The sequence below is a fragment of the Pygocentrus nattereri genome, chromosome 10 (assembly GCF_015220715.1).
Source record: "Pygocentrus nattereri isolate fPygNat1 chromosome 10, fPygNat1.pri, whole genome shotgun sequence".
NCBI classification, from domain to species: Eukaryota; Metazoa; Chordata; class Actinopteri; order Characiformes; family Serrasalmidae; genus Pygocentrus; species Pygocentrus nattereri.
The window spans coordinates 38,980,829-39,006,941 of record NC_051220.1 but is presented as its reverse complement, the minus strand read 5'-3'; the positions used below and the strand labels follow the sequence as shown (position 1 = coordinate 39,006,941).

The 26,113-nt window shown below is 40.0% G+C and overlaps 1 protein-coding gene across 1 annotated transcript; it reads left to right on the top strand.

The window, feature by feature from the left end:
* The first annotated feature begins 5,667 nt into the window (after window positions 1–5,667).
* ak7b (adenylate kinase 7b) lies at window positions 5,668–23,358 on the top strand. The gene is made up of 18 exons (XM_017711272.2): window positions 5,668–5,769; window positions 8,372–8,554; window positions 8,792–8,900; window positions 9,395–9,489; window positions 10,376–10,486; window positions 11,611–11,694; window positions 12,206–12,294; window positions 12,890–12,980; window positions 13,069–13,143; window positions 13,315–13,464; window positions 14,037–14,165; window positions 14,293–14,401; window positions 16,969–17,097; window positions 17,188–17,259; window positions 17,500–17,697; window positions 19,479–19,699; window positions 22,755–22,913; window positions 23,053–23,358. Exons 1-18 carry the CDS (start codon window positions 5,683–5,685, stop codon window positions 23,110–23,112), a joined length of 2,151 nt encoding a protein of 716 aa, XP_017566761.1. The 5' UTR covers window positions 5,668–5,682; the 3' UTR covers window positions 23,113–23,358.
* The last annotated feature ends 2,755 nt before the right edge of the window (window positions 23,359–26,113 follow it).

The window sequence follows — 26,113 nt, the reverse complement described above, 5'->3', positions numbered from 1 at the left end:
CATCTTGTTGCGGCTCCCCAGCTGAACAAAGTTTTTAGGTAAAAAATGAAACTGTCAGCTGGTTTCCTGAAACGTTTAATCTGGAATAAGAAACTAACCAACACTTAAAAAGTTGCGAAGCTGAAGTCGCTTCTTGTTTTGCATTTATCGAGGTAAATGAATGCAGTTATTGAGTTAAGCGTTTCGTTACACGTTTAAGGCGCCTCAGTGTCACTGCATCTCCATTTAAGGTGGAACAGACGATTCAAACTAAAAGTTGGGGAATGAGAAGCTTCAGCCTTGTAGAAACTCTAACAGTAAGTTTACAAGAAACTCTAGTTTGCGGAAAAGTTTCCTGCCTGAGATGCGAGAAAGGCAGCTATAGCTGAGCTAAAGCTTAAAGCAGAGCAAAGTAAGTCTGTTTTATTTTTTTAGCCTGTACTAGTACATTAGTATGTACTCAGATATATTTACAGCCAAGATGGTAAAATGGACAAAATGTTCCGGTTTGATTTTTATTAAAACCATAAAAACATTTGGGTTGCCGACTCTTGCCTCAGTCCATCAGTGCCGGCTAATTTACTGCCACCTCTGTTCTCACTGCAGGCTTTTTAGAGGAGTTCTATCAGAGTTTTTACATCACCTGAGGGCAGAAGTAGCGCTTGGAGACAATTGTGATTGGCTGAGATGGGTGTCGGTCATTATTTTGCGAATGGTCAGTGAGATATAAATTGGTTAAATGCACTTGAAGGTTGATGTGGGCGAGATTTTGAGTGTGTTGAATTATGAAGTATCTGGATTTTCTTCTTCTTATCATTATTACCGTTATGCAGTCACAGCTGCCTAAAGTGGTTCATCAACTAAAGAGTTGAAAAAGGTGTGTTAAAGCAGAAAAACCTAACCTGGACTTTCAGAATCAGAATATATGCACGAGTGCAGTCTTTATAAAGATGGTTCTTCAAGGGTTCTTTAGTAAAGACTGATTCTGTATAGAACCCTAGACACTCAAAGCACCATCTACATGTTATAATAGTTCTTTGCATGGTGAAATGTTCTTCAGATTGATGGAGACAGTTTTGTATATGGTTTCGTATAGAACCGTATTGAAAACGGTTCTGTATAGCACCAAATATGGTTCTTCTATTGTGACAATGTCAAGTTTGTAACAGTAACAGAACCCTTTACATTGCTTGTAACACAATGCAGTGTAATCTACGAAATCCAAAGATCCATCCATCCATCTGCTTCTCCGGGGTTCGGGCAGCATCCTAAGCAATGAGGACCAGACCTCCCTTTCCCCAGCCACTTCCACTAGCTCCCTGGGAGGGATTCCGAGGTGCTCCCAGGCCAGCTGGGCGATATAGTTACGCCAGTGTGTCCTGGGTCTTCCCCGGGGCCTCCAGGGTGGACTTGCCTGTGATACCTCCCAAGGGAGGCGTCCAGGAGGCATCCTAACAAGATGCCCGAACCACCTCAACTGGCTCCTCTCGACGTGGAGAAGCAGCGGCTCTACTCCGAGTCCCTCCCGGATGACCGAACTTCTCACCCTAACGAAAATCCAAAGATATCAGTGTATTATCTGCAACACTCATATTAAATCACCATTTGGATAATAATAATAATAATAATAATAATAATAATAAATAATCGTATTTTTGATAAGATTTTGATCTTGTGGTGCTTCACTGATACTGTGATGTTTTTAACAAACTGCTTTTGAATAAATAAAATTGTTTTGTATATAAACAATCTCACTGTATCCCTCTAATCCGTGTCTTTTCTGCCCCTGGATTCAGTTTCATACAGCCAGTTCACTCAGACACCCTATCAATACATTGTCAGGTCTCCAGTATGACTGGAAACATAAATGTGAACTCTTTCTTTCTCAGACAATTAATGGGAAAAGGAACACTCCTAAAATAACACTCCTAAATAACCCACTGTGGAAGCTGGATCAGCTTTGGTCAGTGAGGCATTGCTGCCACCTTCTGGTAAAACTTAGTCATGGCATAAAGAAAGCTTGTTTGTGTGTTAGATCTGTTCAGTTAATTTGTCTGTGGTTTAATTTCATTAACAAATTAGTTGTTTCTCTTCGAATGTGTTATGATGGGCGTTCTTATCTTCAACCCACATGATAAAGTCTGTCAAAAATTTTTGTTTGTCATGCAACCTCAGGGTTTTTTTTGGAGCTTGTTTTGACACCCGTCACTCTAAATACTGAAGCTTCAGACTGTAGCAGCTCCTCTTCATGTAGCGCTGAGTGTGAAGAGATGCGGATATACAGTCTCTTTAACTATCACCTGATTCGTCATGGATACTGCGGAGTTCAATTTGTGACAAAAGTTTTTAAATAATCCTCAAGCAAGATGTAATTTGATGTAATTTGATGTAATTTGATGCAAAGACAAATAATAAGGATCGGGTTTCTTTAAACAAAAGATATTTGGTGTCTTTTCATCTTCACCTGCCTTCAGATTCTATATATGGATGTTTTGCTCCTGGGGTCATTCAGATTTTGAATTTGAATTTTGAACATTTCCTCATTTTTGCTAAGAAATGTATAAATTATTAATTAATAATTATAAATTAAATTTATTTGTTAAGTATCTCGAGTATATTTACAGAGAAAGCTGTAGAGGTAACTGAAAGGTTCAAGATGTCATTATATATATACGATATTTCACAAAAGTGAGTACAACCCTCACATTTCTGCAAATATTTTATTATTTTATTATATCCTGTGATGGACTGTCCAGGGTGTATCCTGCCTTCCGCCCGATGACTGCTGGGATAGGCTTCAGCACCCCAACACCCATAGCTATAGCATCGTGGGCAAGGTCACATAGCGGCTCTCCAGGACAGGTTCCACTCAGAACAGGCCTTACCATGGTGGACCGAAGAAGTTCACGTGTTCGGCGTTGGTTCAGGTTGGCTTCAAAAAACAGACGCATAAGTGCTGCCAGCATTGCTGCAGAGGTTGAAGAAGTGGGAGGTCAGCCTGTCAGTGCTCAGACCATACGCCGCACAACGCATCAACTCGGCCTGCATGGCCGTCGTCCCAGAAGAAAGATTCTTCTCAAGCTGACGCACAAGAAAGCCTGGAAACAGTTTGCTGAAGACAAACAGGCCAAGAACATGGATTACTGGAACCATGTCCTGACCAAGATGAACTTGTTTGGCTCTGATGGTGTCCAGCCTGGGCGGCACAGTGGCGTGGTGGGTAGCGCTGTCGCCTCACAGCAAGGAGGGCCTGGGTTCGATTCCCCGGCCGGGTGACCGGGGTCCTCTCTGTGTGGAGTTTGCATGTTCTCCCCGTGTCTGCGTGGGTTTCCTCCGGGTTCTCCGGTTTCCTCCCACAGTCCAAAGACATGCAGTCAGGCCAATTGGGTGTGCTTAATTGTCCCTAGGTGTGAGTGTGTGAGTGACTGTCTGTGTCTGTGTGTCTGCCCTGCGATGGACTGGCGACCTGTCCAGGGTGTATCCTGCCTTCCGCCCGAAGACTGCTGGGATAGGCTCCAGCTCCCCCCCGCGACCCTGACGGAGACGGCTTGGAAAATGGATGGATGGGTGTCCAGCCTGTGTGGTGGCGCCCTGGTGAGGAGCACCAAGACAACTGTCTCTTGCCTACAGTCAAGCATGGTGGTGCTGCATGAGTGCTGCCGGCACTGGGGAGCTGCGGTTCAATTAGGGAAAACATAAATTCCAACATGCACTGTGTCATTCTGAAGCAGAGCATGATCCCCTCCCTTCGGAAACCGTGCCGCATGGCAGTTTTCCAACTCGATAATGACCCCAAACACACCTCCAAGATGACCACTGCCTTGCTGAAGGTAAAGGTGATGGACTGGCCAACTACGTCTCCAGACCTAAACCCAATTGAGCATCCTCAAGAAGAAGGAGGAGGAGCGCAAGGTGTCTAACATCCACCAGCTCCAGGATGTCATCATGGAGGAGTGGAAGAGGATTCCAGTAGCAGCCTCTCCAGCTCTGGTGAATTCCATGCTCAAGAGGGTTCAGGCAGTGCTAGATAATATTGGTGGTCACACAAAATATTGACACTTTGAGCACAATGTGGACGTGTTCACTGTGAGGTGGACTCACTTGTGTTGCCAGCTATTTAGACATTAAAGGCTGTTTTTTTTTTTCTTCTTTTTTTGTCTTCTACTTTTCTTAAGGCTGATGGTTACAGCATGAAAGTCTAGAAAGGTATTATATTAAGATTTTTACCGTTTTATTCCACAGACCTACTTATCTCCATTCATTGATGAGACACTCGCAGGCGCCCTCTGGTGTTTGGCAGTCATGTTTTCAGTATAACGAGAAGCGGGGATGTGACCACACTCTAAAACACGTTTCATGAATGTGATATTGACCTAGTATCAACACTAAATCTACTATATTAAAGAATTTTTATATATTTATCTTATGTTTTTTATTTATTTCAAGGACAATATTTTGATAAAAATGTTGTAACATATTCAAAAACAAATGAATCTTAAACTTTGCATTCAGGACCTCAACCATCTCCTCCCAGAACAGAAAATATGTGCTGAAGAGTTTCTTTTTCCACATCACAGAAATGAACAGCGGGATCAGTTGTAAGTGATGATTCTTCATAATGGAGTACGTATTGATAACGCCAGTCTTTTCATATTAGTACAGGAAGCACTGAGATCCACATAGACTGTGAAGGAAACAATGATCTCTGGTTCAATGCTACACTTATCATTGGTTATATATGGAGCCCCGCTGTGTAAATAAAAAATAATGCGTGGCCACAACTTAGTAAATGTGGAGAGACGGTTGATTAACTGATTTCCTCATCTGTCTGTCTGTCTGTCTGTCTCTGTGTGTGTGTGTGTGTGTGTGTGTGTGTGAGAGAGAGAGAGAAAGAGAGTGTGTGTGTGAGAGAGAGAGAGAGAGAGAGAGAGTGTGTGTGTGTGTGTGAGAGAGAGAGAGAGAGAGAGAGAGAGAGAGTGTGTGTGTGTGAGAGAGAGAGAGAGAGAGAGAGAGAGAGAGTGTGTGTGTGTGTGTGTGTGTGTGTGTGTGTGAGTGTGTGTGAGTGTGTGTGTGAGAGAGAGAGAGAGAGAGAGAGAGAGAGAGAGAGAGAGAGAGAGAAAGAGTGTGTGTGTGTGTGTGTGTGAGAGAGAGAGAGAAAGAGAGTGTGTGTGTCAGAGAGAGAGAGAGAGAGAGAGAGAGAGAGAGAGAGAGTGTGAGAGAGAGAGAGAGAGAGAGAGAGAGAGTGTGTGTGTGTGAGAGAGAGAGAGAGAGAGAGAGAGAGAGAGAGAGAGAGAGTGTGTGTGTGTGTGTGTGTGTGTGTGTGTGTGTGTGTGTGTGTGTGTGTGTGTGCATCCTCCTGTATTGTCCACATGTTCTTATGTGGTGTCTGACCGTGTATGTGTACTGTGTGTACTATGTGTACTGTGTGTACTATGTGTACTGTGTGTACTGCTCTGGCGGTGGATGTATATGTCGTATATATTCTTTAAATAAAACATGAAACATTTTTTAAAAGTGCAGAGCGCAGCTGCTTATGTTCCTCATCAGACTCGCTCAGCTCTCCTTATTTATTTATTTATTTATTCATTCATATCTGTTCATTAAATAAAGCGGGCGCCTTCACTGTGGTCGGAGACGCGCACAGCGCCCGTAGTCCTTACGTCACCGTGGAGCTCGTTACTTAGCAACCGAGTAACAACAGACATGGCGGGCGGAGAGGAGAGAGTCCGGCACTCTAAGCGGGTTTTCATCCACAGCATTCACACCTACACATCAAAACACATCGCACAGGTGAGCCGCTCCTCACAGTTTACACCCTTACCCCAGACCCTCTTCATCCTCACAGATCAGATTACAGATCATTACGCTCAAATCGATTAGCCATAGCGGCGAATACTGACCACTGACCTCTGACCTCTGAACTCTGAATACTGACGTCTCTAACTCCTCTAGTTAACATCACTAACTCCTCTAGTTAACGCCTCTAACTCTTAGTTAACATCTCTAACTCCTCTAGTTAACATCTCTAACTCCTAGTTAACATCACTAACTCCTCTAGTTAACTTCTCTAACTCCTCTAGTTAACTCAACTAACTCCTAGTTAACATCTCTAACTCCTCTAGTTAACATCATTAACTCCTCTAGTTAACTCCTCTAACTCCTCTAGTTAACATCACTAACTCCTCTAGTTAACTCCTCTAACTCCTCTAGTTAACATCACTAACTCCTCTAGTTAACATCTCTAACTCCTCTAGTTAACATCACTAACTCCTCTAGTTAACATCTCTAACTCCTCTAGTTAACATCACTAACTCCTCTAGTTAACGTCTCTAACTCCTAGTTAACTTCTCTAACTCCTCTAGTTAACATCACTAACTCCTCTAGTTAATGTCTCTAACTCCTCTAGTTAACATCTCTAACTCCTCTAGTTAACTTCTCTAACTCCTCTAGTTAACTCCTCTAACTCCTCTAGTTAACTTCGCTAACTCCTAGTTAACATCTCTAACTCCTCTAGTTAACGTCTCTAACTCCTCTAGTTAACGTCTCTAACTCCTCTAGTTAACTTCTCTAACTCCTCTAGTTAACTCCTCTAACTCCTCTAGTTAACATCTCTAACTCCTCTAGTTAACATCACTAACTCCTCTAGTTAACATCTCTAACTCCTCTAGTTAACATCACTAACTCCTCTAGTTAACGTCTCTAACTCCTAGTTAACATCTCTAACTCCTCTAGTTAACGTCTCTAACTCCTCTAGTTAACGTCTCTAACTCCTCTAGTTAACATCTCTAACTCCTAGTTAACATCTCTAACTCCTCTAGTTAACGTCTCTAACTCCTCTAGTTAACGTCTCTAACTCCTCTAGTTAATGTCTCTAACTCCTCTAGTTAACGTCTCTAACTCCTCTAGTTAACGTCTCTAACTCCTCTAGTTAACTTCTCTAACTCCTCTAGTTAACTCCTCTAACTCCTCTAGTTAACATCTCTAACTCCTCTAGTTAACATCACTAACTCCTCTAGTTAACATCTCTAACTCCTCTAGTTAACATCACTAACTCCTCTAGTTAACGTCTCTAACTCCTAGTTAACATCTCTAACTCCTCTAGTTAACGTCTCTAACTCCTCTAGTTAACGTCTCTAACTCCTCTAGTTAACGTCTCTAACTCCTAGTTAACATCACTAACTCCTCTAGTTAACATCTCTAACTCCTCTAGTTAACATCACTAACTCCTCTAGTTAATGTCTCTAACTCCTCTAGTTAACTTCTCTAACTCCTCTAGTTAACATCACTAACTCCTCTAGTTAATGTCTCTAACTCCTCTAGTTAACATCTCTAACTCCTCTAGTTAACTTCTCTAACTCCTCTAGTTAACTCCTCTAACTCCTCTAGTTAACTTCGCTAACTCCTAGTTAACATCTCTAACTCCTCTAGTTAACGTCTCTAACTCCTCTAGTTAACGTCTCTAACTCCTCTAGTTAACTTCTCTAACTCCTCTAGTTAACTCCTCTAACTCCTCTAGTTAACATCTCTAACTCCTCTAGTTAACATCACTAACTCCTCTAGTTAACATCTCTAACTCCTCTAGTTAACATCACTAACTCCTCTAGTTAACGTCTCTAACTCCTAGTTAACATCTCTAACTCCTCTAGTTAACGTCTCTAACTCCTCTAGTTAACGTCTCTAACTCCTCTAGTTAACTTCTCTTAACCTTTTTGTTTATCTTTCCATTACAACAATAATACTACAGTAATAGTCACCACTCTGCGATGAGACCATGGCAAAAGACAGTGGCTCCACTGTTCTAGGGGAAAAATGCATCCACAGAAAATACTCTTGAAACCAAATATGTTACAACTGTTTATCAGAATTGATTAAGCAAACATTTTTGGGGAAAAGTAGTAATATTAGTTGACGTGTAGTTGTTATATGATGTTACTGTATGTTGTATGTATGCTTACTGTGTAATAGTAAAAAATAACCACAGGAAAATGTATCAGAAAACAAACTGAGTACAAGTACAAAAGTATCAGGTAAAAAAAACTACTGAGTAACTAATAGAACTGCAGTGGAACTTCTCAGTCCATCCAGCATCTTTCAGCATAGGAACTGAAATTTGTTAAGCTCTATTTGTCTCATTTTGGTGCAGTCTTGGTTTAAAATAACACGTTAAACCTCAAAAGTAAAATAGAGCAGATCAGAATGAAATTAAACTTACAAAAAGTCATTAGGAACCAAATCTTATTGACTAAAGTGGAACTGAGTAAGACGTCGTTTCCTTTCCTCACTAATTTATTTGAAAGAAGCAGAAGTTTTCTGAATGTGGGCCACTATCCACCTCATGAGCGTTCTTTTTTCCAGTGTCTTTCTTTTGCTTCTTCTTTTTCTTTTTAAACAGTATTTAGATTCATGTGTTGTTGGAGCGTCCCTTATCGACGAGGCAGGTCCAGATTCGGAGGACGAGGAAACAGTACAAGATGAGCCAGCAAACAAATCCAAACAAGGAACTTTCCAGGTTGTTGGAACTACTTCAGCCAAATCAGAGGAGCAGAAATCCAGTTTTATTGCAGCAGAATATACAGTGAGTAAAGAATGCAGGCCTGAAGGTTTATATAGCTCCACTCACAAACAAATGAGTGAAGAGAAGTTCGTAACACATCCGTGTGTCCAGTTCAGGTCAGCATGTTCTTTGTTAATTGTGTGTAATGTAATCTGTTATCTGATTTAAATGTGAGCAGTTCTATTGTCTTGTTATTTTTATTGACTTATTTTCTTTGTATTTTTGCTTAATTTTCATTTTATTAATCTGTTTTTGCAGAACGTAACACATGAAGAGCTTTTCCATCACCTGATGGAGTCTGATGTCATCATTTATAACATAACCGAGCATGCTCATGAGATAGATGAAGCTTCTTGGGCAGTCTCAGGTATCTCTGACTATGTGTCTAACACTATGTTGGTTGTTTCAGTGGTTTTGTGGCTTAAATGGGAATTTCACCAGAATGTCTGCGTAATTCATTTGCTTAGTGTAAAACAATTCAAAGTATTTTGAAATGAAATAGTTAATTGTAGAGATTTCTCTATGGTGTTGGTGGTGAGAGGAACCAGGGGTAACAACATAGCCATTGTATTTAGAGGAAAGTGGGAGGGGCACTTATTCAGAAGAATTATGGTATATACAGTAGCATGTGAGGAGGTTCCTCGTTTAAGAGGAGATGTTCTGGGGAAAGAAGCTGTAGTCTAGCGGTTGGTCTGAGTCTCTCACTTTCATTCTCCCTGCTGAGATGGAAACCGCTGCAAGAGAGAGTGACCTGGGTCTGAGGGGGTCAGCCACGATTTTCGCCCGCTCTCTTCTTCATCCTAGAGAAGTAAAGGTCTTCCGATGTTGATTATTTTCTCTTTTGTCGATTGTCGTTTGTAGCTCTTCACAAGGAAATAGAGGCATTTTCTGGACCCAAGATGTTCATCCTGATCTCGACGGTCATGACGTGGGCGCTGAGTAAGCCGGTTGATCCAGTAAGGACTGAACTGACTGATATCAAATATTGAAACTGAGAAATTTGATTGTGATTTGAAAAACATGCGCATTTGAATTTAATGAGGTTTGTAGTTCTTGGGCGCCCTCTCTGATGTAATACCGGCTGCCTGTGCTTCTCCTCAGTCACTCCGACCTGTATGCACCACCACAGCGCTGAAGAAACCACCAATAAAAACACTGATAATCTCTTTAAGATTCTATAATGTAGTTATTTTAAAAACAGAAAAACATAGTGATAGCAATAAAGAATGTTAATAACTACATCAAGTTTTCATTATTGTCAACAAAATATTCATATGAGAGTCCATCAAGCTCTTAATTATGTTGATAAGTGGTTACTACATGGTGATTGAACAGTGTAGTGGCTAAAGCTGTGGCTTTGCAGGCTGGCGACTGTGGTTCACACCCGTGCATAGACAGCAATGTTAATGCTTTTGGCTGCCTTTGGAAAAGCTTTTAACGCCACGTTTGGTTTGATCTGAAACAAGATTACTGTGTCTTGTAATAACAGTGACTGCATATATACAATAAATTAGATTAAAGCTGTAGTAGATAATTCACTTACATTCTCTTCAAATGCTCTTTCAACACACCCATAATCGTCAGATTCAGCCACTCCTGGGGGTCTGAATCAAAACTCATGTTGCAAAATGCTCTTCTGCAGCTTACATAGTGCAGCTTTAACACAGTTTAACACAGGTCTAACAACCTTAAAAGATCCAGTGACATTTGGGGGGGGGGTCTGATCTCTTAGTCTGATTTTTAAAGGATTAATAAGCTGCATGTAAGTGTAGCTACTGTAGCTGTCAATCAAAAAACACACCCCAGTCTCTGCTGTGTACACTAAGCGTGTTTTTATTTTAGGATGATCCAGAGATTCCTTTCACGGAGGAGGACTACAGGAGTCGGAAAGCACATCCCAACTTTAAAGATCATATCACTTTGGAGAAGCTTGTGGTTAAACTGGGGAAAACTGTGAGCACTGCCTACGTTTAGTGAGATGGATGAATGGTTGTTCTCCTGGCCTGAGTTGCACTGGTTTTGCACAGGTTTATACTTTGTGTGTAAAGTCTTTACTAAGCCTTTGCCACAAATCTAAATCTGTAAGTCAAGTCTTAACTAGTACTAACTAACTAATAATGCATGTGACGCTTTAACATCATGACATCAGGAACATCAGTAAACCGGTTGCCATGGAAACATGATGGCAGCCTGCTCTGACTTTTTCAGCAGAAAAAAAAAATAGAATAGCAGAAGAGACTGATGTGTACAAGTTAAACTGAATAAAACGAATTATCTGTAGTCACTGTCTGTTTATTCTGAGACAACCAAATACACATATTTGTTTTTAAATTATGGCTTCTGGCTGACCAACACAGCAGCAGCCGCAGTTTAGCCATTAATGCAACTGCTGAGTCTCACTGAGCTGGAGCTGTGTGTGTTTAGCTCCATGTTTGGAGTTTAAACCAGAACGATGACTAAAGCTGTAAGTAAAAATCACGGTATATCACTGTTGATGGAAGAAAACCTTGTGTCTCCAAAATGGTAACTTTGCAGGAGAAGGAAAAAACCTACTCTACTTTTAATGGAAGTCAATGGAACCAGAATTTGTTCAAAGTCATTTTGGGCTGCTTCTTTTAGTCCGTTCATCATGAAATTTAGATATAATGTAAAGGATAAGAGGTATTTTCAAATCATTTGAAAAACTGAAAAAATGAAAAACATCAAAAAATGGAGATTTTCTTCTGACAACAGGAATTTTCAGCTTAGTTCACCAAAAAAGTCATGATTTTGGTCTTTTTTGTGCTTTCTATGTGGTTTCTGGTGGTTTGCTTAAAATGCACCCGCTTAGGGGGACATGTAAAGGTTTAATGACTACTAAGCTCAATGTTCCAGCTAGTTTGTGTGGAGCAACTCGTTTTGCTTTAGTAATGCATAAACCCCAACTTACTAATATTTACGCCACCACTAGCCTGTATACAACCAGCCACTGATGCTCTAATTCATTTAATTAATTTTTTCCCCAATCCAGTAGTCAGTAATAACTGTTTCTAGTTTCTGTGTCGTTTGATATTTACACTATTTATCATGAATTTCAGAATCCGTCCCGTTTCTCTACTTATGTTGTTGCCTCTGGACTGCAGTACGGAATGGAAGAGCAAGTGTTTCATTTCTTTTTTAAGGTAGCTTCTTCTTTCGCTCCTTATCAGTATGTAGATGATTGATTGTTTAATATTTCATGAAAAAAAAATAATGGTTAATGTAGCATATTTTATCCATAACAGTGCAGTTCAGGTTATTTCACTGCATATTTAAATAAAACAGTAAAATATAAGTGAAAAAGAAATAGTAAATATATATGCTGTGTGAAAAAAATAGAACATCAAAAGAACATCATGTCTGTGTCATGAAAGAAAGCAGCTAGAAAAAGAAACATGAATGAAATATTATAGGAAAATATCTCAGAATAAAACAGAATAGAAAAATACAGCTAATAATATGGCAAACTTGAAATGTTTGTAGCAGCTTTTAAAATATAAAAACATGATGTGTGTGTGATATTAATGAGTAAAGATTTCCTGAAGGCTGCCTTATCAGTCTTTTTGTACGTCATCTTGGGAATTTTTAATAAACTAGCTCTTATTACTGTATGCTTGTAATTGGCTATTGCACATTTCTGTCTGTTCTCTGTAGACGTCCTGGCAGGGGGAGGTTCCGAGGGTGCCCGTGTTTGGAGAGGGTTCCAATATCATTCCTGCTATTCACATCAAGGATCTGGCTAGGTCAGTAGTGTTTGGATGTTATTGATATATATTCAAAGCCATTTCATAAAGCTGCACTATGTAAGAAGCAGCACTGCTATATCAGGAGATAAAAAGCAGGCTAAAATATGGTGAGTGTGCGCTGCTGCAGGTCATCCTGTACAGCCTGAAATAAGTGTTTAAAAGTTAGAGGTGTCAGGTTGGGAGATTTTTTGGACAACATCATACGTCTTTACCTATAAACATCACACGTACAGAGTCAAAAAGACGGTCTGGATCGATGTTTTGGTCTCTAACGCAAAATCAACCCCGTATTGATGAACATGTGATGACAATAGTAGATAATTCACTCACATCCTTCACCAAATCCCCAAAACTTTGAAATTCTAATCAGGCAGAAACTATATAAATGAGAAATACTATATTTTAAATTGTGTATGGAAATAAAATACATGTACAAATAGTGCATGCTCACAGGGCCTCATGGCTTCTTGGGGGAACTAAATGATCACTTATTTGGCTTATAGGAAGAAATGGCCCTGAATCTTGTGGTGATGTGTTGGTGTTTTATCCATTTCACATGTATATTTGCAGTCTTTTGTGTGTTTCTCTAAAGTGTTGTCCAGAACATAATTGACCATAAGCCCAAACCTCAGTACTTTCTTGCTGTGGATGATTCCAAAAATACCATGGAGGACATCACCAGGGTGAGTTTTCCTAAGCAGCATGTTAGAGATGTTTTTTCCTTGCTTTTCTATCAATGCTCTCAAGCCCTGTTCTCTGTTTGTGCAATAGGCAATAGCACTTTTTGGCCCAGGAAAAATCCAGAAAGTTCCGAAGGAGGATGTATATCTCACACAGGACTTGACGGTAAGTTTAATATCAATGTTATTCTGGAATATTAATCACAATGAAAGTTGAGTTGTAGTACTTGGTGCCTTTTGCGCATGTTAGAAGTCACTGTAGTCACGTTTTGATATTGATTAACAGGTATCAGCTTCTTGTGACTGGCTTTCTAAGAATCTTTATTTCTTTTTCAAGCAAACAGACATTGATTCCTTGTTTGTTGATCTTCGAATGGAGGCAGTTTTTCTGAAAGAGAATTTTAACCTCCGCTGGGTTTGTGAAAACGGCATTGTTGAAAACGCTGAACGAGTCACAGAGGAATACAAGCTTGCAAGAGGACTGCTGGTAGGTGAAGGTCAAACAGGGCCTGCTAGTATTTTAAAATGTGTTTCACATTAATCACAATCTACTATACCAGTCAAAAGCTTAGAAACACCTGATTGTATGTTTTTGGTAATGTTAGAGACATTATGATCATGAAGCTAAAACTGAAGCTAAATTAAAACTAAACTAAAACTAGTAACACACCATTAAGACTAACTGGAACTAAATGAAAATCAAAACGCAAAACAAAACTGGAGAAAATACTGCTGAAGTGTTCACCTGTTCTCTCTGTGCATCTTGAATATCAGGATTATATCTGAATTTGCTTAAGCCACGTCAGTGTAACTGCACCCAAGACACAACCAAGGCCCCTCCCAGTACTACCCAAACTCCTCCCTCTGCAGTGCAGTCGATTTGCATATTCTGTCCCAGACAGCAATCAGATTTCAGTCCGAATAACCAGAGACACATCTGACTACTAAGTGAAAATGCATGAGGCTAAAATCTTATCAGGATACAATCCAGATGCTAATCACATGAAGAGACCAGGTGTAAACAAAGTCTAACATCTGTTTTTTTCCCTGTTTTTCCAGCCTGTCCGCATCTGTGTTCTGGGGCCTCCTGCTGTTGGGAAAAGCACTGTAGCTGACAAGATATGCAAGCATTACAAACTGCACCATGTCAAACTCAAAGAGACCATCGCTGAGACCCTCACTAACCTAGTATGCCACTATAATAGCACCTGTGACCTCATTTGACCTCAAGCATTTAAACAAATTTAGCAAAAAAAAAAAAAAAATCTGTATGAGTGTTTTATGGCTTTGTTGAGACCGAGTTTTCTTGCTGCAGGAGGCGTATGTCCGTGCAGAGGAGGACATTGATGATGAGAACGATGAATCATTAGCAGAAGCACAGGAGTTTCTGGAGACCCTCAAAGAGAACATGGAGCAGAATGAAGGTAATAAAGAGATGCTTCCGGCAAATCATGCTCCTGCTCTCTTCATATAGACAGATATATTTTACACTTTAGGCAAATTAAAGGGAGACACTACAGGTGAATATGGTCATTTTTTTAAAACAATAAATTATCTTTGTCAGCTGATTATTCACATTCTTACAAGTGTTTTTGAAATTGAGGTTTTCCAACAAGCCAAATTTAGTTATACCACAGAGGCTTTATCTAAAAAGTCATAAAAGTCTGTTGTCTTTATCTAAAAAGTTATGACTTTTGGATAAAGCCTCTGTGGTATAACTAAATTTATATATATATATATATATATATATATATATATATATATATATATATATATATATATATATATATATATAAAATATTGCTGTTGTTGGATCAAAACCTTATATCTCCAAAATTGTAACTTTACAGGACAAGATGAAAACACACTCTACTTTTAATGCAAGTCAATGGAACCAGACTTTTTTCCCCCATATATATATATATTTCAGATTATTTCAGATTTATATATATTTTAACATTATCAACATTCTAAAAATCTTAGATGATTTGGTTGGTCATAAATAAAATGGCTTCATTAATATTGTAAATATTGTAACCCCTGGTTCCTAATAGCACCAAAAGTCAATCATTTTCTCAACAATAAACCATTTTACATCAAACCACCCTGAATGACTAAGTTTACATCTCAGCCACTGAATTAGACGTTTGAAGTTCCCCTTTAACCAAGAGGCATAAATTTGAGAGTGAGGTCATGTTAGTATTCACTCCCCACCACTCAAAATCCAGGACTACAGTAGGAGTGAAGGGTAAACAAAAACACTTTCAGTATTTTTATTGACTGTATCCAGTGAAGATGGCAGATCATTATATCTGTGTAGCACATGTGGAACCCCAAGGACATCACATGCAGGACCAGAGACGCTGAAACAAACACATGTATTTCCCTTCTTGGGAGACTAGAGTGGAAAAAGCACTTTACTGGTCCACAAGGACGAAGCAGAATATAAACAACAATCAAAACAGTTCCAGCTTTTCAGCCTCCAGTCTCTCTCTCCTTGCTAGAGAAAACAATGGGTAATAAAAAACATGTTTGTTGATCCTGGCTGTAAGTAATTCGGCATGCATGACTGGATGTGTTATATATACACCATATTGTACATTTTTTGTGTATTTTATTTTTCCCCTGAGGTCCATTTATAGCATTTGTGTGATTTTATGTGCTAAAAACAGTCATGATTCATTTTTACATGATCATTTTCCAACCTTTCTTAATCTCGTCGAATTGAACTGGCTATTTCTGTTACTGTGCCTTTAAAGTTGATATATGTAAATGACCTCTATTCTGATTGGCTGCCCTGTATCTCACTCATTCACAAAAGCTGTCCAGGCTGAAACACTCCTTGTAACTTCAGGGTGGGTGGAGCTAAACAGCTGACTGAATAGGTGGCTATATATGCAGTACTGTGCAAAGGTTTTAGGCATCTAAGCAAATTTTTAAGCAGTTGTACCTCAGCAGTGAGTTTATCACAATATACAGTAGAATAAAGTCGTATTCATAATTCAAATAAACAGAAAAACAATAAACAGTAACAAGAAATTTTTGGGTCCATATTTTTCCTTCACACCTTCACAGCCGCCACAGAGACTCGTTAATATCATCAATTACATCATGAGCTCAATTTACTGAGCACTGATTGGTCAAACCAGGAGCTGCTTTTTAACTACATGTAATACTGGACTTCCTCGAGGAGAGGCCTGGAAATGGGTAAACAAACACACCAACATCCATATTATATATATATATATATGTATCTCATTATTAATTAATATTCTGTACATTTTGTTTATACAAATATTAACACTTTTCTCAGCAAATAAACACAAACTACACAGATAAATAGATTTTGAAAATGTGTCTTGGGTGCCTAAGACTTTCGCACAGTACTGTACATGCAGGTTTTGTGACCTCACAAAGACAAAAGTGTTTACACCCTGTGTAATGCATCATAACCGCTACTGTAATGACGCTCACTGTGCACTTTTAAATTGTAAATACTGCTGCTATTCCTAGTTCTCTTTATACTCATTGTGTTGTAATTACCTCATACCACTCAGTGCAGTACCTGCTCTCATATAAATACTTATGTCTATTATTTTTTTATTTCTGATTATTATATTCCTAATTTATGTCAGTTTTTCTATTATTTTTATTTCTTCCTAATACAGTATGTAAGATTATCTATCTATCTATCTATCTATCTATCTATCTATCTATCTATCTATCTATCTATCTATCTATCTATCTTATGCATCCATCCATCCATCCATCCATCTCTCTACACTACATCAACATCTTTTGTGTTATAAAGCAGTGGGGAGTTGATTTTCCATATGGGCCCTTTAAAAGATCCAAGCTACTGATTAAAGTCATGTACTGTCACTCTCAGAAGGTTTTAGGTAGTTGTTTTTACAGATGTTCACGATGGTTTTAAAACTACAATCAATACGACTGCAGGCAGCTTTACTAGATGCGTCATTCCTCTATTCAGGCCGTTTGGATGACCAGCACATTATCCGCATCATGAGGGACAAACTGATGTCAAAGCCATGTAGAAATCAAGGCTTTGTTTTGGACGGCTTTCCAAAGACGTATGAGCAGGCTAAAGAGCTGTTTTCTGGTGAGGAAAAGAAGTCATTCCTTTATTCATTCATTCACTGATGCTAAATTCATTACAGTTGTTTTTCATAATGGATATTATATTATACAGCTGATGATGACGACGATGGAATGGAAGACGTGCGGTCAAAAATCCCTCCACACCACAAGAAACTCATCCCAGGTCAGATTTATTGGCCAGTTTTGTTTGCTGATATAAATGATTGGCAGAACTCAGGGAATTAGAATAATAATTAAAATGCCTTTTTGAAATGAGGATTAGATCATCAGAGATACAAAAACAAACACAGTAGATTTACTAAGAATTGTTCTTCACTGCACTGCACGGCTGCCGATGCTGAAACTTGGTGAAGTTGGGAAGCTGGCTCATCCTGACTGGTCCCTCGTTTCTCTGTGTCTTTAGAGTTTGTCTTCTCTCTGGACGCCACTGATGCACTCCTGAAGAAGCGTGTGTTGAACCTGCCCGAGAGCGTAGTGGAGGGGACGTCATATTCTCAGGACAAGTTCCTGCATCGTCTGGTCAGCTTCAGAGAGAAAAACTCAGAGGATGAAACTGTTCTCAACTACTTTGATGAGCTAGAGATTCTCACTGAGCACATAGGTAGGCCTGAATAACAAATGGCCTACGCCTCTGCTGCAGACGCATATATACACAAATATACACCCATCAGGCATAACATTACAACCATCTCCTTGTTTCTATGCTCATTGTCCATTTTATCAGCTCCACTTACTGTATAGCTGCAGTTTAGTTCTACAGTTACAGACTGTAGTCCATCTGTTTCTCTGATACTTTGTTACCCTGTTCTTCAGTGGACAGGACCCCCTTGTACCCTCACAGAGCAGGTACTATTTGGGTGGTGGGTCATTCTCAGCACTGCGGTGACAGGTGCTGTGTTAGTGTGTGTTGCGTTGGTCTGAGTGGATCAGGCACAGCAGTGCTGGAGTTTTTAAACACCTCCGTGTCACTGCTGGACTGAGAATAGTCCACCAACCAAAAATGTCCAGCCTCCAGCGTCCTGTGGGCAGCGTCCTGTGACCACTGATGAAGGACTAGAGGATGACCAACACAAACTGTGCAGCAGCAGATGAGCTGTCGTCTCTGACTTTACATCTACAAGGTGGACTGACAAGGTAGGAGTGTCTAATAGAGTGGACAGTGAGTGGACACAGTGTTTAAAAACTCCAGCAGCACTGCTGCGTCTGATCAATTCAGACCAGCACAACACACACTAACACACCACCATTACGTGTTACTGCAGTGCTGAGAATGATCCACCACCCAAATAGTACCTGCTCTGTGAGGGTCCATGGGGGTCCTGACCACTGAAGAACAGGGTAAAAGGGGGTAACAAAGTATGCAGATAATTGGAATACATGCACATTTGCGTCTGTGATGATAAAAATTTTAATCTGAGCACAATAACTTAGTCAAAAGAAATGTGTCTCGTATTTTCACTTATGCGTTTTAAATGGTAAATATCTTACAAATTTAGCCAGTTTATTATGAAATCCTGTGGGCAGAGCTGTGTGTAAATAAACAGTATTGATTTGTTTTCATTTGCTGAGAAATTTGTGAGCCTAGGTTGCATCTTTCTGCTATATAGACAGATTTTGTTCACATGTTAGACATAATTCCAGTGCTCTTCACAGTCTCTGCTGAAACAGTCTAAATTAACTCATACTGGAAGGGTGTGTGGGATGCTGAGATTTTCGTTGGGAGTGACAAGGCTGGACAAGATTAGAAATGAGCAGATCAGAGGGACAGTGAAGGTGGAGCAGTTTGGAGATAAAGCCAGAGAGGCCAGGTTGAGATGGTTTGAACATGTGTTGAGGAGGAATAGTGGATATATTGGGCAAAGAATGTTGGAGATGGAGCTGCTGGGCAGAAGGAGAAGAGGTTCACTGCTTGGTTCACGGCTTGGTGTTCACTGACGGGACAATGGCAAAACGAATTCCGCTTTGGAAATCACAGTGTGATTGGTCGATTCCACTGTCCACTCTGAGCAGTTAATCTGACATGTTAGGCCTTCTGTCCAGCTCCTGAAGTCCTAACCACTGGGAGAACTCACTTGGCTTGATCTACACAGTGAGAACACAGAGAAAAATAAATAAAAGCCTGATTGGACAGATTCCTGTGTTTCAAAAATTTACCTCCTTTTTCTCAACCAAATATGTAAAAAAAATGAATAAGCATGATGATTCTATTAAATTAGACAAAAAAGGTATGCACTTTTTTATTTTACAGAAGGCTGTTGAAGTGTTGAAGGCCCCGAGGGTTCCCCTCTGCTGTAATGAGATATTATTAGCATACTACTGCCGTTAGTATTGGAGTAATAGTACAATAATTATAAAAGCGTTTTTTCCTTTTTTTCACTCTAGAGATCACAAGTGATGATGACCTTGAGTATCTCCTGGTGATGGAAAAGGTCATTAAAAGCGTAGGAAAACCCAGAAACTATGGGCCGAGCTCAGAGGAGGTGGAGCAGGAGGAGCGGAGGCAGGCGGAGATCAGGCTCAGAGAGCTGGCGGCTCGGCAGGCCGAGATGGAATGCAAGGAGGCCGAGGAGACTGCACAGAGAACACAGCGCTGGGAGGAATGGGTGAGCGCTGAGCTTTTTACGTAACGACGGGATATGATTAGAACCGTCAGGTTAACGGCAGGAGTTAGTGTGAGGCCGTGTCCACCTAACTGACTTATGTCTGCAGGGAAACATTGCGACAGTAAGTACGTTTGCATGCACTTAATAATCGAAAACTGCAGAAAATCAGATTTTGTCAGTAACCTGATCAACACGTTTACACTCACTTGAGTATTCAGATAATGGAGAAACTCCAGGTTGACAGGAGTCAGACAGTAATCAGATTTCTGCTCTGCAACCAGCCAATAAACTCACAGAAGACGACGTGACGGAAACATAACGGAAAACTCAAACTTCATTCCGTGGCTTTTTCAGAAAATATTGAGCCAATTTTCCTGAAAATATCAGAAGAATCAGAATCAGAAGTTTTATTGCCATTGTCAATGAACAGGATTCACAGACTAGGAATTTGCTTCGGCATGAAGGTGCAACATAAAAACAAGTAGTAATAGGCATGCAAAATTAAGTCCACATAAATAAATACTCTATGCAAATATAAAATATAGATAGAATGAATAAAAATAAAAATACAAAAGGCATGTACAACAGTACTATATACAACAGTGCACGTGGAGTGGTGCAATTCAAGTAAATATGAACATATACCATCTAGAAGATGGAGAATTTTTAAATCCTTCATTTCATCAAGAATGTAGTCGGTTTCAGCTTCGCTTCAAAAGCGTCTCGCAGTAACACTGCTTGCTTATTTACGATAATGCGGACTGTTTTCGCACATGCACAGACTGAGAAAGCCAAAAGAAATCCGATGCACTTAGAAATCTGATTACTGAGCTAAAATCCAGCCTCTTTATCAGATTTCCAGACCTTACTCCGATCTCAGAAATCAGAGTATGCTGTTTACATGACCACTTTAATAACCAGATAACTGCAGAAATCCGATTATGATCCGATTATTGAGTCCATGTAAAAGTATTCATTGATGGGGTGGGGGGGCATGGGGGGGGGGGGGGGGTTAGTCTTACAAAGGTGCTATAAATACTCTACACTGAATACATATTCATCATTTCAGATCTCTGGGTAAGTAAAGCGTTATAGAGTTTTCTACGTTATAGCAGAGACACTGGGATTATAGCAGGAAGAGTGTCGGAGCAGAGCAGCATGATTTTTGCTTGGAGCGCACAGTGGCTTTTCACAGAGTCGGAGTGTCAGTGTTCTCTCTCGCTCCGAAATCGCTCCGATATCACTTTGTCCTGCAAACCAGACAGTCCTTTTTTTCCCCACACTGACTCCCTCTGCTTGACATGAGTGATGCAGCAGTGACTCTACAGCTTGCAGACGACGGACAAGCACACACACCGTCTGTGCTGCAGAGCTGTTCTGACCAACCTACTGGAAATTCTCACCGACCAAGCACAGTTTTACAGACATCACACAGAATTAGTGTTGCGTGATCCATTTTGCTGTGAGCACGATGAAGAGGAGCGTGTTAAAAGGACGTGTATTTGTTTACCTTCAGCAGTTTTCCAGATTGGGCCATTGCTTTAAGCCTATAACTTCTGAGCAAGGAACGGGAAACAGAACGGCTTTGAGTGAGGAGTGGCAACGTGTGATGCGCCACTCCGCTCACATGCTCTGAGGGGCGTGTGGCATCGCCATGCTGGATCAACACTGACATCAGTCAGCCATCGGCGATGGATCACGACATCATCTATCGGCCCAACCCTACTGCTTACCCCAAACGAGGCCGCTTAGCCAAGACGTGTTGCTGACTGACGCTCACTGTGTTAGATTCACCCCACCAATCCATTTTTATAGTATGTTTTTTGAGAATTGCATTTTTCGTAAGCTTCTTAGTTTTAGTCTTCGTAGTATGTTTTTAAATAGCACATTTTAATTACACTCCAGTGTGCTGTGAGCAGTCATATGTGTTCCGTACCACACCGAAGCGTACTAAAATATTACTCGTCATCATCTTAGATCTGTGTATTTGAAAGTATATTTTAAAGGAATAACGTTTAAAGTATGCTTCTACACACATTTTAGTTGCAATATAACTCAACTAGATATAAATACACTCAAGAATATACGTTTAAAACTTGTTTCATGTGTGGTAGAATTCATGTCTTAGCAATTCATTCATCGCAACATCATTTGTTCCAGTTCAGTAAGGAAGGCACTTGTAGGCACAGGAGATGTATTTCAACATTAATTACATATAGTTTAATTGCATATGAGCTACTCCTAGTTACTCCTAGTAATGTTTGTGTGTACAGGGGTTTGTGCTTAATAATGCATTTTAAAATCTGCTGCAGTATCACTAGAAGGACTTAAATGCATTCAACAAATAAAGCATGTATTTGACTACACTTTGCTGTGTCCCTTTATAAAATATGTTTTATTTGTTGAATACATTTAAGTGTATTTAGTGATACTGAAATATGATTAAGATGCATTTCTATTGCATTTCTATCTCAATAAGTAGTGTGTCAGTACATCCAGTAGTGTTAATAGTACATTCTAAGTGTCTACAAATGATGGACTTAAATTTACTTGTGCTTAAGTTGTTTGAAGAAAGTACTCAAAGACAACTAAATGCAAGTAATATGTATTCAATCACAGCTTAATTGCAGTTGAAATACACTTATGTTTCTATATGATGCAGTAAACATTAAACCGTGTGTTCTTTTCATATTGAAAACGTTTTTGAAAAGCACACATAACACGAGAGAGCACATTTGTTTCAAAGCAGTCTAAATGAGTAATCTAAGGGATTTCTGACCCTGCGAGACATACCATTATCTATAAACGAGGATTAAAACAACAGAAATATTGTAATAGTATATGAAAACGACAGCAGCCGTCGTCAGGTCTGAACTCCATCTGTTTTGTCTGAACTACATTTAAAAACTTTTTTTTTTGGGATGAAACTTTTTGCCAAAATACTGCTTTTTTTCCATAGTACATCTCAGAGTTAATGAGATGATCTTAAAGTTTGTCTTCTAGTACTTGTTGGATTTTCTCTAATGTGCACATGATGTTTTTTTTTTTTCCCCAGTCCCAGCGTCTGGAGGAGGCGAAGAGGCAGGAGGATGAGCTGCTGGAGGCTCAGTCGGTTCCTATGAGACATTATCTGATGAGGGACGTGATGCCCACCCTCACTCAGGGCCTGATCGAATGTTGCAGGATCCGCCCAGAAGATCCAGTGGACTTCCTCGTGAGTTTTTCCCTCATCCTTAACCTTGTTATCAGAGCAGTACCGCGTACAGTATTCAGGTAGAATGAATCGTGTGTGTGGATTCAGCATGAAGGTGTTTGTTCCTTTCACTGAAACCTCACTGTCTTTTATGTTTCAGGCTGAATATTTGTTGAAAAACAACCCACAAGCGGAGAAAGACGCTGGCACCTCTGCATAAACGATGAGTCTCAATACCGTTCACGTTCCTTTGAGATGTTTATTAAAGTCTTACGGCGGGACATAAAAGGCGTTTCGTGAGTGACGGATAATAGATTTTAGTACTCCAGTCGTGGGGTTCGTTTCATCCAGTGAGAACTGATTGTGAAGTTTCTCGTTTCTGACCTTGTTGTTTGTGTACCTGTGCATTTAAAAGCTTCGGAAACACAATAAAAGCCAGCTGCTAATTAAAAGTTCATTAATATAATGTACTTGGGAGTGCTTCGTAACTGGAAAAGTAGACATGTCATGGCATAATTGTTTTGATTTGCCCTGTGCTTTCAAAGGATAAATGTTACAAATGGCAGATAATTAAATGGCTCTGTCATACTTTCATACGCAACACGGAGTGCACGTAATTAATTACTCTGGTAAACAAAATTATTCCATTTCCGCAACCACTGCAGTTCATTCAGTTCATTGTTTCAAGAAATTATTATTTTACGGGGCTGAATGTACTAATGACGGCTGAAGTGTCTTTAGAACTCCGTTTCAGTCGCCGCTTTAATGGACCCATTGTTTATGAGCCTATATGTTTGCAGTTGTCATTATAGAAAGCTGGCCTTCATCGTTTATTGCACAGCAAGTCCTTGTGGGTAGAATATAGTGTGGAGTGGAGCAAAGTCACACTTCTTAGAAATGTGAAGTAGGGTTCCTCAAAGACCCACAGCGAAAGAAAAAGACCGTTCAGCCAGCCTTTAACCTTTCGCGCAGCCTTTCGCGCACTTGCCTTGTTATTTGAATGAAAGCAGATCAGCGCTGTTTGGAAAAAGTACAGAGTTTCACTGCAGGTGGCTGTTTCTGTATGCAGTGAAGTGAAAAAGTCAGACCACCTTTCATTGCATTTGATTTTCAGGCAAAACAGTCATTAAGAACAAGTTATTCATGATCAGCATTAGAAAAAACGCAGAGGTTCCATTTATGAAAGCTTTCTGAAGAAACAACTTGCAACGGTTGTGAAGACTAACACCAAGGTCATGAGAACGCTCGGTCCCGCGTTGTATTAAGTGTCCCTAATAATAAGTGGTGGGTAGCGCTGTCGCCTCACAGCGAGGAGGGCCTGGGTTCGATTCCCCGGCCGGGCGACCGGGGACCTCTCTGTGTGGAGTTTGCATGTTCTCCCCGTGTCTGCGTGGGTTTCCTCCGGGTTCTCCGGTTTCCTCCCACAGTCCAAAGACATGCAGTCAGGCCGATTGTGTAAAATGATCAAATTGTAAGTCGCTCTGGATAAGAGCGTCAGCCAAATGCCGTAAATGTAAATGTAAATGTAATCGTGTCGTGACATGCGAACAACATGTGCAACAACAATGTAACTACTAATGATTGTAGCAGTGCACCTTATGTAATTACACATATATTCACTCATGTGATTACACAAGTGTGCCTTAATAGCTGTAACAGCCTCTTCTCTCTCATGTAATTACATAAGGGTAATAACATAAATATAACGTTATAGCAATAACATTCGCAGTCAGACTGGAACAGCAGTTTTTTCAGCAGTGTGAAAGGAAGGTAATAACAATAATAAAATGTAATAACTTACATTAAGACATCAATTCCACTGTATCTACCAGACTCTGTAACCAGTTTGAGCTTTAAACCAGTCTGTAATGTGACAGAACAGCAGACGTTCCCTTATATATGAAACTTTTATTTCATTAATTAAATGTGTTGAATTTCCCCAAAGCAATGTCTATATTACTACTCTATTATTACACAGTAACTACATAACAGCTGCGCAGGAACCGTCCATTTCAGAATCCTATATTGATCCCAGAGGGAAGTTGCAGTTGTTACAGTTGCAACCATTTATGTAAAAGAATAAACACTTTAATAATTTAAAACAAAGATAAAGAGAAATTTACAATATGTATGAGATTTAAGTTCTTCTGAATACAGTAAAGTGGCGGTGACTGTGATAATAAACATTAAACATCTATTATAAAGCAGTTCAAAATGATTGTACCTCTGAGTTATTGCACACAATTATTATTATTACACATATATGACACATTTATTTTCAAATGTAACTTTAACACTGCAGGAAAGTTTCTCTGTAGAAGATACACGTGTGATTACATAGGCTGAACTTCTGTAATCCGTGTGTGACACTGCCTAAATCGTCAGTAGTTACATTGTTGTTGTATATTGTGTTCATGTGTAACTACACAGTTACTAGAGACACTTCATATAAAGTGGGACTGAATGCTCTTACAGCTACGGCGCTGCATGCCGTGGGGCAGTCGTGGGCTGGAGGTTAGGGATCTGGCCCTGTGACCGGAAGGTTGCCGGTTCAATCCCCAGCGCCGACAGTCCATGACTGAGGTGTCCTTGAGCAAGACACCTAACCCCCAATTGCTCCCCGGGCGCCGTGGATAGGGCTGCCCACCGCTCCGGGCAAGTGTGCTCACTGCCCCCTAGTGTGTGTGTGGTGTTTCACTTGCATGGATGGGTTAAATTTCCCCGGTTGTGGGATCAAAACAGTATCACTTACTTACTTACTTACTTACTTACTTACTTTTTACTGGCCTGTTGTGGCTCCACAGCTGAATGAGATTTTCAGGTAATAATAAAATCCTCCTCCTCTACAGTAAAATAAAGCTCTGCTGATCCTTCAACACAGTTTAAGAGTAAATGGTCTTAAACGCTGGAGTTAATGTAGAACTGCTGATTCACCCTTTAACCCTGAAGATCAGCGCAGACGGCTGGTCACACAGCAATCTTGCCTCGCTGGTGGGAATGGAACGGAATGGACTTCCCGATATCTGCAACGAGAAACTGTCAAACACTAAGAAGTCGCAAAGCTAAAGTCGGTTTCTCATTCACCAGCTTCTTCTTCAAATTTTCACGTTCCACCTTAAATTAGTTAGCTGCACATTTAGCTACATTCTGGCACCTCAGGCACGTAGAGGTCTTAGAGGTTGGCTTCATTTTCTTACTATCCAAGTCATCCCAAACACATT